Consider the following 12686-nt stretch of genomic DNA (forward strand, 5'->3'; position numbering starts at 1 on the left):
AACAAGGCCTCTGGAAAGTCTTCATATGGATTTATCCGGTCCTCAAAATTATGCAAGCTTCGGTGGTAATCATTAGTCATCACCGTCCTGAGCCATCTCTGTTGAGGACTAGGAGAGGGGACACCGCCGCCTAGTCGGCTTGGTCCATCAACTTCAATCTCGCTCCGCTCCAGTTAAGTCGACTAGTCTTCACTCCGGTTGCTTCCCTTCATTCCAGAGTCCGGACTAGGAGTAGCCGAGCATGAGGACCAGGATGCCCGACAATCATCTCCGATTAAACATTTTTATCCATTGATTGATGCATTTATTGATAATCTATATTTGACGCATTTGGTTCGCGACTTCTTCACTGTCTCTCGGTTACACCGGCTCACGATTGTGTTATGGGCGTTTGTTTGGATTCGATTGGTTTCAAATACCGTGTAATCGCAAACCATTCTTTAGTAAACTGAAAACACCCGGTACAATCCGGTGTGAAATAACACTACCACTCTTCCGGATTGTTTTCTTCACCACGGGGACCAGGCAGTAGCGCCCATGATCTCCCTCCACCATGAGCAGCACCGCCGTCGACCCCCCCCCCCCCCCGCCATGAGCACCAGCGCCACCGTACCAATTCGCCGCCTCCGTGAGCAGCAATGTTGCCAATGTCCCTTCGTCGCCATCGTCATGAGCAACGTCGCCGGTCTCCCTTCACCGACGTGAGCAGTAGCGCCGCTGTGAGCAGTCGGTGATCTCGTTTCTCATCACAAGCCATCCCTACAGCCGTCCCTCGGGCATCTTCTACAAGGCCGGCGGGCGGCGGCGGTGCCATTGTTTCCTCTTCCCTTGCGTGAACCAAACACATCATGTATTCGCTTCTCTCTAATATAATACAATATATTCTGATTACAATACTAAATACGTTACCTCTGCTCGAATCAAACGCGTCAATTATTTTATTGCTTATAAAAAACTGACAATCAATGGGTTCCCCAGCGGTCCGACTGGTAAAAACCTGAATCGACGGCCTTATATTATCGGTTCAGTTTTTTAAACTACGCCCGAAAGTGCTGATATTCTCCCCCATCCTGTGAAGTGTGAGGGGAAACCGTAACCCTAGAGCCCAACACTGACATGGCGCCCTCGCGCCGCCGCGCGCGGTCGAGCGAGCCGGCGGCGGACCTGCTGACCTCCCTGCCGCCGCTCCTGCTCGACAGCATCCTCACCCGCCTCGACCTCCGCGACGCCGTCCGCACCTCCGCGCTCTCTCGCGCCTGGCGCCGCCGTTGGGTGGACCTCCCCTGCCTCTCCCTCTCCCGCATCGGCAGGGGTGGCATACCCGCGGTGGCCGTCGACAGCGTTCTCCTTCGCTACCCCGGCAACATCTCGAATTTCTCCATCCACTCTCTCGACACGCACTCCGCCCGCCGCGTCGACGACTGGCTCATCGCCGTCCGCAACCGCGGCGTCAAGTCCATCGACCTCAAGGGCCCAGCCCCAGCCTTCGCCCTTCACTCTTCTGTCTTCTTATGCACGAGTCTCGTGTGCCTGAAGCTGCACTTGTGCTTGATACCTCCTCTCCCCGTGGAATTCACTGGCTTCCCCGTGCTCAAGCAGCTCGAACTCTCGGGCGTCACATTCCCTCCGAACGGGCAGATCCAACTGGAGGCAATTATCAAAGCGTCACCCTTGCTTGACACCCTGAGTCTTATCTATGTGGATACATACAGCGAGGCTTTCCCTGGTTGGGTGATTTGGGGGGCCAATCTCCGGAGGCTAACTATAGTTTCCAAAGACAATCATGGCTGGCAAGTCGCCGAGCTACCAAATCTCCACGAAGCCACCATCAATTTGCAAAGCTGTGAGAACTTTAGTGATTTCGGAGGACTCCTTGCTGGGCTTGCTCAAGTTCGGAAGCTCGTTCTAAATAAGTGCTACCCACCGGTACTTTTCTTTCTACCTCTTGTATCGATCGTCGGTAATTGCTGTCACTCGAAATAGATAACTAATCGAGCTGATAGATACTAGGCAATAGGGAGTATAATCTGTAAATCTGGGTCCTGGGTTGGTGCCTCGTAAGTTGTTTCACGCTTCGAAGGGCGACAGGGATCCTGTGGAGTTGGGATGAATCTGGCTTATGTGTAATTGTGTTCCCCTTCCGATTCATTTATTCAAGAACTGTGCACTTATTTATAATATACTCCCTCCGTTCCCAAATATAAGTCTTTTTAAATATTCCAACAAGTGACTACATACGGAGCAAAATGAGTGTATCTATACTCTAAAATATGTCTACATACATCCGTATGTTGCACTCTATTTGAAATATCTAAAAAGACTTACATTTAGGAACGGAGGGAGTAATACATTAATGTTATGTACGAAATGCCTTCTCTGGGAATATTTGTAATCGTTTCAAATGTTTACTTTGGTCCACACAGAAATAAATGTAAAAAATAAACTTTATATAACATCAGGCACCAGAAGTTGAATATGTAAATCTGGGTACTGGGTGGTGTTTTACACTTCTTAGGGTTAGGGAGCCTGTAGAGTTGGGATTAAACTGGCTTATGTGGAACTGTTTCCCACTGTTTCTAGAACTGTGCACTTACATTCAGAATATACTGTAACGTTATGTATGAAATGCCTTTTCCAGCAAGCATTTGTAATAGTTTTAAATGCTTTCTCTGCTCCGCGCAAGGAGATGAGTAAAAATAAACTCTCTATTGTGTTGGTGTTCGTGTTAAGTGGCGATCCGAATAATATTCTAATCAAATAGTGACGTTCAGATTATTAAGGCACTGTAGCATTTCTAACATCTGTAGCCTGCTCATTTTCCGTAGGGGTGTGTATTCTTTTGTTCTAAACAGAGATACTCAGTGCTTCTAATGTGTTCAAAATGTTCTTGCAATTTTAGCATTACAAGAGGAATCCGCCTTAGCAATGTAAATAATATCAATGGTGGAATAGTTATCATTTGCATTTGCATTAAGTTTTGTATCTTAACATTTTTTTTGTACAGTTCACAGAGGGTCATATCCTGGAAACACTTCCTTGCACCTTTGACAACTTAAAGAGTTTAACCCTCTGGACTCACTTTGAGGAAACGCCTACCATTTTGTCAACCTTTTGTTTACTGAGGAATGCTCCTAACCTTGAAGAACTTGATATAGTGGTACAAACTAAACACACTGCCTTGTATCTTTATCCTACATATGTTGTTTTGGAGGTTCGTATGCTGCTCGTGTGATTTATATGTTTGGTTTATTTTTCAAGATCGAGGGTTTTTTGGACGAGGAAGAAGCAGATGGGGAGTTTCAGAATGCACAATGGACTGACGGCATGTGTCCCAACCTTCAAGTTGTGCGATTGAAGGGTGTTCTCTGTTCATCAAATGAAATGTGTTTTATACAGCTTCTTTTATCTAAAGCTACAGTTCTTCGCACTATGTCTATTAATCTTGGTTATGGAAGCTTAAAGTCTAGTGAGGATGCACTGCGCGAACTGATAACATATAGAAGAGCTTCACCCCATGCTCAAATCTTCTTCGATGGTAAAGAGCCTTAAGCTTCAGCTATTAAATGTGCGTACCATGTATTATCATTGGATAATCTGTGGAGTACCAGTAAGGCCCCGCTTGGCATTGGTGTATTTTTATACACCTGTATTTATTTTACATGTGTATAATACCGGCCACACTTGATTTTCAACTGGAAAGAAAAACGACCGATGGAGGTCTGTATATTTTACAGGGGTATGGCGCTGTGAAAGGCCAATCCAATCAGGGCCTAAATTCATATTTCAGTTAGCCCTCGTGGCACTTTACATTAGATGCTACTCCCTCTGATCCGAAATAAGTGCCGTGGTTTGAGTTCAAATTTTAACAAAAACAACGACACTTATTTTGGATTGGAGGGAGTACTACCCTTTTCTATACCTAAGAGGATGGTATTGATACTTAGGAGGGAGGGAGAGATTACAAGATCAGGGTAATGAGGATAGTAGTGTGAGGATTGTGGTTGAAAGTTGAAGGGATATGAACAAGGGAAAATACATGTTACTTGTAGTTATTTCTGGATAATCTGTCCAAGGTTTTCTTTGCAGATCATGCCCCTTTTTTTTTCTTTACAAGAGAACTGGAATTGTTAATGACATGAGACCACAGTGGACTAGATGTCTCTGTGCCTCTCTTTTATGCTGGGGTGATGTTTTTGTGCCTTGACATGCATTTTGAATACAAGACACATGGATAGACAGTGAAAGCATTGTTTTGAAGTCATGTGGATGTATTGCATATAAAAAATAAAGAAAACTTGGTGGTGATCCAACATCTTGTTGGCTAAAGTTCAGATTGAGTGTTAAAGCTTCATGCTTCATGCTTCACAAAATGTGTTACTCACAGTTGTTTGCTCATGCTGCTACATTGTTATTATTATTGTTTCTAATATAGTTCGTGGTCTTGCAGTGATGCTTTGTATTCGATAGCATATGCTTTACATCTTGTAATTATTTGGATAAGGCCACAAAGTGACCGTTTGCTCTCCTTTTGCAGGCAAATAGGGTGCATTTCTGGGCATGTGCAGACGACATTCATGTTGCTCGCCTGCTTAAGATGTTGTCATTTTCATCTCCATCATTCAGGTCACTTGAACAGAACAGAAATATCGGGTCACGTTCAGTTACCAGCATTCCGGATTTGCGGGGAGGTAGCTAATGTTCCTTGTAAATGTAGCTAATGTTTGTATGAAAGGGAAACAATTGTTCCCAGGGGCACAAATGAAATGACGAGCGGCAGGTGCACCAACCGTAGCTTCAGGGAATTGAACAATCCCCAGCATGAGCTGATCCATGGAGGTTGGCTCTCATGTCTCGTCGGCACCATAGCGACTTTGCGAGTGGCAATTAATTGATTGAGTACGTGTGCTAGAATAGCATAGTCAGTGTTGACCTACGCTCAGCTGAATCGTTGATTTGTAGATAGTACACTCACAGATACGGATCAGGTTTTAAGCCGCCTATCCATCATTGATTTCTAGGAATCGTGCGTGTCATACGCGTAGATGGTGGTTGCCGGAGGGTTACAGCATCTCCAGCCCCCCAGGCGTCCATTTTATCGCTGGAGCGGAAAAATCGTCCAGCCGTGCCCTTATATTGTCGTTTTTCGCCGGTTTGTGTCGAAATTACAACCGGTGAACCCATGCGGAACTCAACGCACCGGGGGGAGCCTAGGGCCACTGGCTGAAGCGAAAAGGCGCGTGGAACCGTTTTGTCGGCGACAACGCTCGATTTTCCCGCCGTTTCCCCCCATATCCCTCCATTTTCCCCCTATCGACCCTCCCTACCGACCCCTTCTCCCTCGCAGCTCCCACATTCTCCACGGATCTGCCTGCCATTCCGCCCAAGAAGTATGTGCCCCCTCGCCTAGCCACCGATTCCACCCAGCCAAAGCAGAGGAGGACGAGGGCGCCGATGCCAAGGCCCCCGGGTTTGACGAACGCCCAGTGGAAGGCCGACGTTGATCGCCCGGCGGCGGTCACCACTGATTGACGGAACATGCTGACATGAAGAAGGCCAGGGACGCGGCGGCGGAGCAGGAGAGACGTCTCACCCGGGCATGGCGAATGAGCGCCAGCTCCTTCTGCCTCAACAGGCTGGCCAGTACCCACAAGGCGCATGGGGTAGCCAGCAGAGCGTCGCGTCGCCGGCCAACTTCTCGTTGCCAGGGTGGGAGTACACGCCCTCGCCGGACTACGTCGACGGTGACACGCTTGGCGGCTTCAACGCCAACATCACCTTCCCGCATGGCTCTGCGCTGCGCCCCCTCAGTCTTCAACCCCGACCAGCGCACGCCCTTCCCCGCGTTCACCGCTGGCCTCAACACCCAGTATGGCTACTTGCCACCGACGTACTCAAACTCGCCTGCGCCGACTCTGTGTCGTGGACCCCTACCCTTTGCGCCTGGCTCGGTGCCACAATTCAGCAGCACCGACGCCGACATGGACGAGATCATCACAAACAACTCAGTCGTCGCCGCTTCGTGCCTTGAGTTCCACACGCAAGACGAAACGCTGGACACCGCCATCGACATGTACGACGATGCCGAGGAGGAGGTGGAAGAGGAAGAACCGGCGGAGCCAGCGGCCAAAGCGAGAAAGAAGAAGCGGTCGTCCACCGCCAGGCCATGCGAGCCTCGCGTCAAATGGACGCCAAAGGAAGACGAATGCCTCGCCGAAGCATGGAAGACTGTCAGCATCGACTCGATCACCGGCGCGTATCAGAACGCCGACATCTACTGGAGAAGGGTCAAGACAACGTTCGACGAGCGCAAGTTGGTCGACCCCGATTTCGCTAGCATCCACGTGGATCGCAACGAGAAGGCCATGGCCAACCATTGGGCGACCATCCAGTAGGCTTGCAAGAAGTGACATGGGATTCAGGAGGAGGTCAATGTCAAACGTCAGGTATGTCCATCGCTCGCCGGCCCAGCTCTTCAACGTGTGCTTCGCCGACACTTGTTCTTCGTCTGTGCAGATGGTTTGAATGTTCGACATGTTTCGCGAGGACAACAACGACCAGGAGTTCAAGTTCCTTCATGTGTTCACCGGGATCGAGTCGTGCGAGAAATGGACAGAGTGCCGACTTGCTCTCATCAAGACTAAGAACAGTGTCTACAACCCCGACGCGGCTGCCTCAGCTGCAGCAGAAGGGCGTCCTGATGGCAACAAAAGAGCTAAGGCGGTGAGGGACGCGACACCCGTTGCTGAACTGCTGCAATCGTCGATCGAACAGTGCATCGCCGACGCGAAGAGCCACGCCGCCAAGAGGGAGGAGAAATCTGAGGCGAGGTGGTCGGCGTTGATGACGAAGCAGGACGTCAAGCTCGACCTTCTCAGGACCAACATCGTCGCGAAGAAGAGGAACACGGACCTGACGTTCCTGATGGGAGCAGACATGGCGACGATGTACCAGCATGTGAAGGTGTGGTACCCGGCGGAGCGTGATCTCATCTTGAACCAGATGCCGGGACCGACGGCGACCACTGCCACTATGCCCACACCCACGCCAACACCGAGCACTACAGCTGTGCCCACAACGCCGACGTCGGCCTCTCCCAGCCCTACGGTAGAGAAGCCTGCCGTTTGAGTTCCATGGCTATGGTTCCTACCCTTTTGATCGCGGGACTTTGGCTATGTTCGATCGTCGACATGTGGCATGATGATCGCCGAACTTGTGTCTTTTTTGGTAGCGGGAAAAAGAATTTTGAAATTTTGTCGTTTGGGGGCCGAAACCTGGGGCCGTGGCTGGTAACTTGATTCCCCCCAGGCCGGAAAAACCGCCGGCGCAAACGCGCAAAGCCCTTTGCCGGGTGCCGGGGGGCCAAACGGCTGGAGATGCTCTTAGCATTATGGCCAGCCATACGACAAACTGCACAATTAGATTTTTTTTTGCTGAGAGCTACTCATATGTTCAAACACGATGAATTTGGCATGGAGTATTTGTTTCTGAATTGCTGTTCAACGGGAGCAGATGAGCCTGTGTTCAGATTTGAATATTCATTTTTTCCCTTGTTACTCTTGTGTGCACCTTACGATATGCATCCAACGACTCGTAGCCTTCTTCGTCCTCCAGCAGATCTGCAGCCCCTGTGCCACTCCCATCCCCCCAAACCCCCACCGAACCCCTTGCTGGTCTTCTAGCAGTGAGCCGCGTCATCCCCTCACTAGTGATGCCGGGGGAGTCCACGGTGTCCCATGTAGAGCTCGGTGGTTGTCTAATCCGAGCGGCACTCAAAATGAATAGGCCTCTCGCTTGCACCTACAAACCCTAGGCCTCATCTGGGTCAGTGACACCACGACCAGCCATGTCAATCCCAGTCTCCGGCGAGGTCCTGGCTTGGCATCGGCAGGGATGACACAACTCGTCACGTCCTCGCCTTGTTATCCACATAATTGACTAAGGCAACGGAAAATGTTAGGCGTCTGGTCAAATATCAAACCTGAAATATATTTCTTTAAAACCTTTTTAGGGATTTTTTTAAAAACTTAACATGAACATTTTGTATACAACATATGTTTGCAACTTCTTAAAGCTACCGCCCAAAAAGGAAAATGTTTAAATACAAATGTGTCTTCTGGAAGAGAAAGTCCATGCAGCTGTCTCCCATACGTTGATGACCAGTAGTTTCTAGTACCAATCATATTAGAGCATCTATACGTACAACGTGAATCATAAGACACCCAAGATATTATCATCTCTACCGCAGGCTGCGCGCAGGCGAAGTCGACCAAACAAGTGCACGCCCCACCCCTTGATGCGCTGCACGTCTCGCAAGTTCGCCGCCAGTTTCGTAGCGATTGGCGATACGCATGCGTATATATAAGCATCCCCGTACGCGCACTAATCTTAGCCCTCCCTGTATCTCCACAGCTTTTCCTTGTCCCGCAGGCCACATTCTTTGGAGTTAGCTGAGCACCGGATTTACTAATGGGGCGGAGGCTGCCGGCGTTGTGCCGCGGCCGGGCGGCGACGCGGGTCAGGAAGCGAGTGCAGCGCCTGAGCTACTGCTCCCCCTCCTCGTTGTCCTCCAAGCTGCCGCCTTCGGTGACCAGCAAGGTAAGGAGTGACAGTGGAGCAGGAAACGGACGCTGTTACGGCGGCGGCAATGGCGCGTCGATGGTTGACGTCGTGGGCGGCAAGAAGGACGGCGGCGGGCGGCGGGTGATGGTGGTCGCTGATGGGCGGGCGGAGGCGGTGGGCGCGCTCGAGTGGGCGCTGTCGCAGACCGTACGGAGCAATGACGCCGTCGTCCTTCTCGCCGTCGTCAAGCCGGCCCCGGCAGATGGTGAGTGACCGTACCGCGGTAACCAGTGATGTACATGTGCGAAAATCAATTACGTACATACTAGCACTATATTTTCTGTTGGGAGAGTTTGTTGAAATTGACGTAAAATAATTCTGACATGACTGATACAGCGGATGATTCATCCTGCGTGAAGATATCAGGGACAAGATGCTACGAAAACCTTAATGCCATGAGGAGCCTGTGTGAGTCGACCAGGCCAGAGGTACATACTCCATTCTTTACTTCAACAGTAGTAGTAGAAGGAAGAGAGTAGCAAACTGGAAGCTAGTACTAAAACTCTAAAAGGCAGCGACCCATTTAGCGCATTTCGCGCCGAATTTCGGCCGAACGCGTAAAGGTGCTCAATAATTGAGCTAAGCTACCAGTAGGCTGTAGGAATGAACTTATTTGCTTTTGGCACCTTCCATCCCTTTCCAAGACGAGAAAGCAACAATTCCGCAATAATATATTGGTAGTAGTGGATCAACATTGCGCCTTGCGCCCATGATTGATTGATCGGTCTATGATGACACAAGAATCATCAACGTTTATGCAGGTGAAGGTGGAGGTGTGCGTGACCGAGGCGGAGGAGCGCGCGCCGGCGGTGGTGGACGCCGCGAGGCGGCACGGCGCGTCGCTGCTCGTGCTCGGCCAGCGCCGGCGGGCGGCCACGACGCGGTGGATCCTGGGCCTGTGGCCGGCGGCGGAGCGTCGGTGCGGCAGGCGGTGGCAGAGGGGCCTGGTGGAGTACTGCATCGAGCACGCGCCGTGCGAGGCGCTGGGCGTGCGCCGGCGGAACTCCGGCGGGTACCTCGTCTCCAGCAGGCGCCACAGGGACTTCTGGCTCCTCGCTTAGTTCTTCAGTCCATCGGTTCAACCGTCGTCGCTGCTGCTGGTGCTGCTGCTAGCAGTTAAAGTAGGAGGGAATCGAGAGATTGAAGAATACATTTCTAAGGATATACGTGATGGATTGGAACCATGCATTGCTGCTAGCTGAAGTATCGTATCTCTGTACTGCCTTGGTGGGTTCTGCTCCCACTCTCCTTTGTGAACAAAATACCCATTAAAGCTAAATTTGTGGCATCTCCAAAACTTTACCTCAAAGCTTTTTCGTAAAGGGTCTGGGCATTTTTTTGCCAACCAACACGGTCTTCTAAACATTTATGGATCAGTTCACATGTCCGTTTCCCCCCACATCGGAAGCAAATTTGGGGAGACTTTACGAGAGTCCAGACATCATGGGGAAACCCGATTGGCCCACTGTCGGTTGGACCACATGTTCTCACAACCCATGTGCTTTGTCCTTGAGGTCTGCTTGGACCATCTCTGATGTCCGGATTTGATGTCTATTTGAGGGACATGGTTCGATGACCGGCGTCGATGTCAAAACCGGCAGATCTCGGGTAGGGGGGCCCAAACTGTGCGTCTAAGGATCAATGGTAACAGGAAGCCAGGGGACACAGTGTTTACCCAGGTTCGGGCCCTCTTAAGGGAGGTAAACCCTACTCCTGCTTGATTATATTCGACGAGCATGAAGATTACAAGAGATGATCTACCTCGAGATCGTAATGGCTAACCCTAGATGCCTAGTCTATGAGGTTTCTAATGACGGTGAAGAAGGTAGCCTCTACGGACTAACGCCTCCAGTTTATATACACACCAGAGGGGTCAAGGGTTTGTACAAGGTCGGTCTATCAGGGAAGAAAGCTTCCAGACTCTAATTCTTGCCGTCCACGTATTGAGAAGTCCCATCCGGACACGGTAGATAATTTTCAGCTTGATCTTGTATGGCCCATCCAGCCCGACCCATACTGTCAGGACCGGTTTTTCAATAAAATATTTATTGAAAAATCGACCATTTTATCAGACCAGTATAGAAAAATCCTCCTTACCGGTAGACAAATCCTTGATACAGAAATCCAGAAGTACTAAATGTTATACAGGGTTGAGCTGAGGCTGCTCAACAATTTATTACAGGCACGCCGATACTACACATAAAGGTGGATATGACACAAAGGGTATGGTGGCATAACTACTAACTCGTAACAAAAGTGGTGGTGGATATGTCACAGTGAAGTAGGTGACATGACTCCAAAATCTTACAGCTCATCAAGCGTCGGAGTGAGGCTCGATGATTTTATTAGGGTAGTGGAAGCATATATAATACAAGTGACCAACTCCAGGATCGTACGGGACTGACTGTGAATCCTCTAGGCGTCGGACTCCCTATCGTACTCTTCATCCATAAGATCGCCTTCGTCAACATCTGACCAAATCAACAAGCCAGGTGAGTACTTTGAATGTACTCGCAAGACAGTTTGGACATAAGATATAACAAATGCAAACACGATGCACATGAGCAGACTAGTAATGCGCACTCAAACAATAAATTTGCACTGCATGTTAAATAAAAAGGAAGTCAGGCGGTAGTCCTCCCGAAATCCCAATAAAATAATTGAAGACCGAGCGGGTGTCTGAAGCGACGCCTCGAAAGGTAAGAATAAATTAACATGCCGCAGTCGGGCGTCAGGGCGACACCACATAAAGGGCTTATATTGAAACATAAATGACAGTACGTGCCACAGTCGGACGTCTAAGCGACATCTCGAGAAGGGCTTATAACGAAAGTAAATAACAAGGATCCCACATTCGGACGTCTGAGCGACATCACATAAAGGGCTTATATCAAAAGTAAATAACCAGAATGCCATAATCGGACGTCTGAGCGACATCACATAAATGGCTTATATCAAAAGTAGATAACAAGAATGCCACAGTCGGACGTCTGAGCGGCATCACATAAATGGCTTATATCAAAAGTAGATAATAAGAATGTCACAGTCGGACGTCTGAGCGACATCACATAAAGGGCTTATATCTCATCATTCGAATTCAAGTAGCTCATGAAGGTAACATCATTCCACAGAATACTCGGTACATGATAATAAGCTGGTTAGTCCATCCACAGGAATAACATTCAGCCGGGTTTTGTTGGGGAACGTTGCAGAAAATTAAAATTTTTCCTACGGTTTCACCAAGATCCATCTATGAGTTCATCTAAGCAACGAGTCAAGGGAGAGAGTTTGCATCTACATACCACTTGTAGATCACGAGCGGAAGCTTGCCAAGGGGATGGTGATGATGGAGTCGTACTCGAACGTGATTCGGATCACCGATGTCCAAGTGCTGAACGGACAGCACCTCCGCGTTCAACACACGTACGGGACGGGGACGTCTCCTCCTTCTTGATCCAGCAAGGGGGAAGGAGAGGTTGAGGAAGATTGCTCCAACGGCAGCACGACGGCGTGGTGTAGTTGGTGCAGCAGTACTCCGACAGGGCTTCGCCGAGCACGTACGGAGGAGGAGAGGTGTTGGGGAGGGGAGGGGCTGCGCCTTGGCTTGTCTTGTGTTGCAGCCCTCCCCTCACCCCTCTATATATAGGGGAAAGGGCAAGGGGGGCCGGCCCTCTAGGGAAAACCCTAGGGGGGGCGGCGGCCAAGGGGTGGGGGGCTTGCCCCCCAAGCAAGGGGGGTGCGCCCCCTTTGGGGTTTCCCCCCCAACCCTAGGCGCATGGGCCCAAGGGGGGGAGGGCGCCAAGCCCACTAGGGGCTGGCTGCTATCCCCACGCAGCCCTAGTGCCCCTCCCGGTGGACCCCCGGAACCCTTCCGGTGGTCCCGGTACAATACCGGTATGATCCCGAAACTTTCCGGTGCCCGTTTAACAACTTCCCATATATAAAACTTTACCTCCGGACCATTCCGGAACTCCTCGTGACGTCCGGGATCTCATCCGGGACTCCGAACAACATTCGGTAGTCACATACTAGTCTTCCTAAACAACCCTAGCGTCACCGAACCTTAA

General features: G+C 50.1%; 2 protein-coding genes across 3 annotated transcripts; both read left to right on the forward strand.

Annotated features, from left to right (window-relative positions):
- Window positions 1-1048: 1048 nt before the first annotated feature.
- LOC123111945 (F-box/FBD/LRR-repeat protein At1g13570) lies at window positions 1049-4899 on the forward strand. Of its 2 annotated transcripts, XM_044532828.1 has the most exons (4): window positions 1049-1926; window positions 3005-3157; window positions 3259-3535; window positions 4535-4899. In XM_044532828.1, exons 1-4 carry the CDS (start codon window positions 1117-1119, stop codon window positions 4540-4542), a joined length of 1248 nt encoding a protein of 415 aa, XP_044388763.1. In that variant the 5' UTR covers window positions 1049-1116; the 3' UTR covers window positions 4543-4899. The 2 variants fall into 2 exon arrangements, with proteins under 2 accessions (XP_044388763.1, XP_044388762.1); XM_044532827.1 differs by lacking the exon at window positions 4535-4899 and having other exon boundaries at window positions 3259-4526.
- A 3358-nt stretch (window positions 4900-8257) lies between these two features.
- Window positions 8258-9906, forward strand: LOC123116166 (uncharacterized). Its single transcript, XM_044537169.1, has 3 exons — window positions 8258-8824; window positions 8956-9047; window positions 9381-9906. Exons 1-3 carry the CDS (start codon window positions 8467-8469, stop codon window positions 9678-9680), a joined length of 750 nt encoding a protein of 249 aa, XP_044393104.1. The 5' UTR covers window positions 8258-8466; the 3' UTR covers window positions 9681-9906.
- Window positions 9907-12686: the final 2780 nt, after the last annotated feature.

This window comes from Triticum aestivum, chromosome 5B (assembly GCF_018294505.1).
Source record: "Triticum aestivum cultivar Chinese Spring chromosome 5B, IWGSC CS RefSeq v2.1, whole genome shotgun sequence".
NCBI classification, from domain to species: domain Eukaryota; kingdom Viridiplantae; phylum Streptophyta; class Magnoliopsida; order Poales; family Poaceae; genus Triticum; species Triticum aestivum.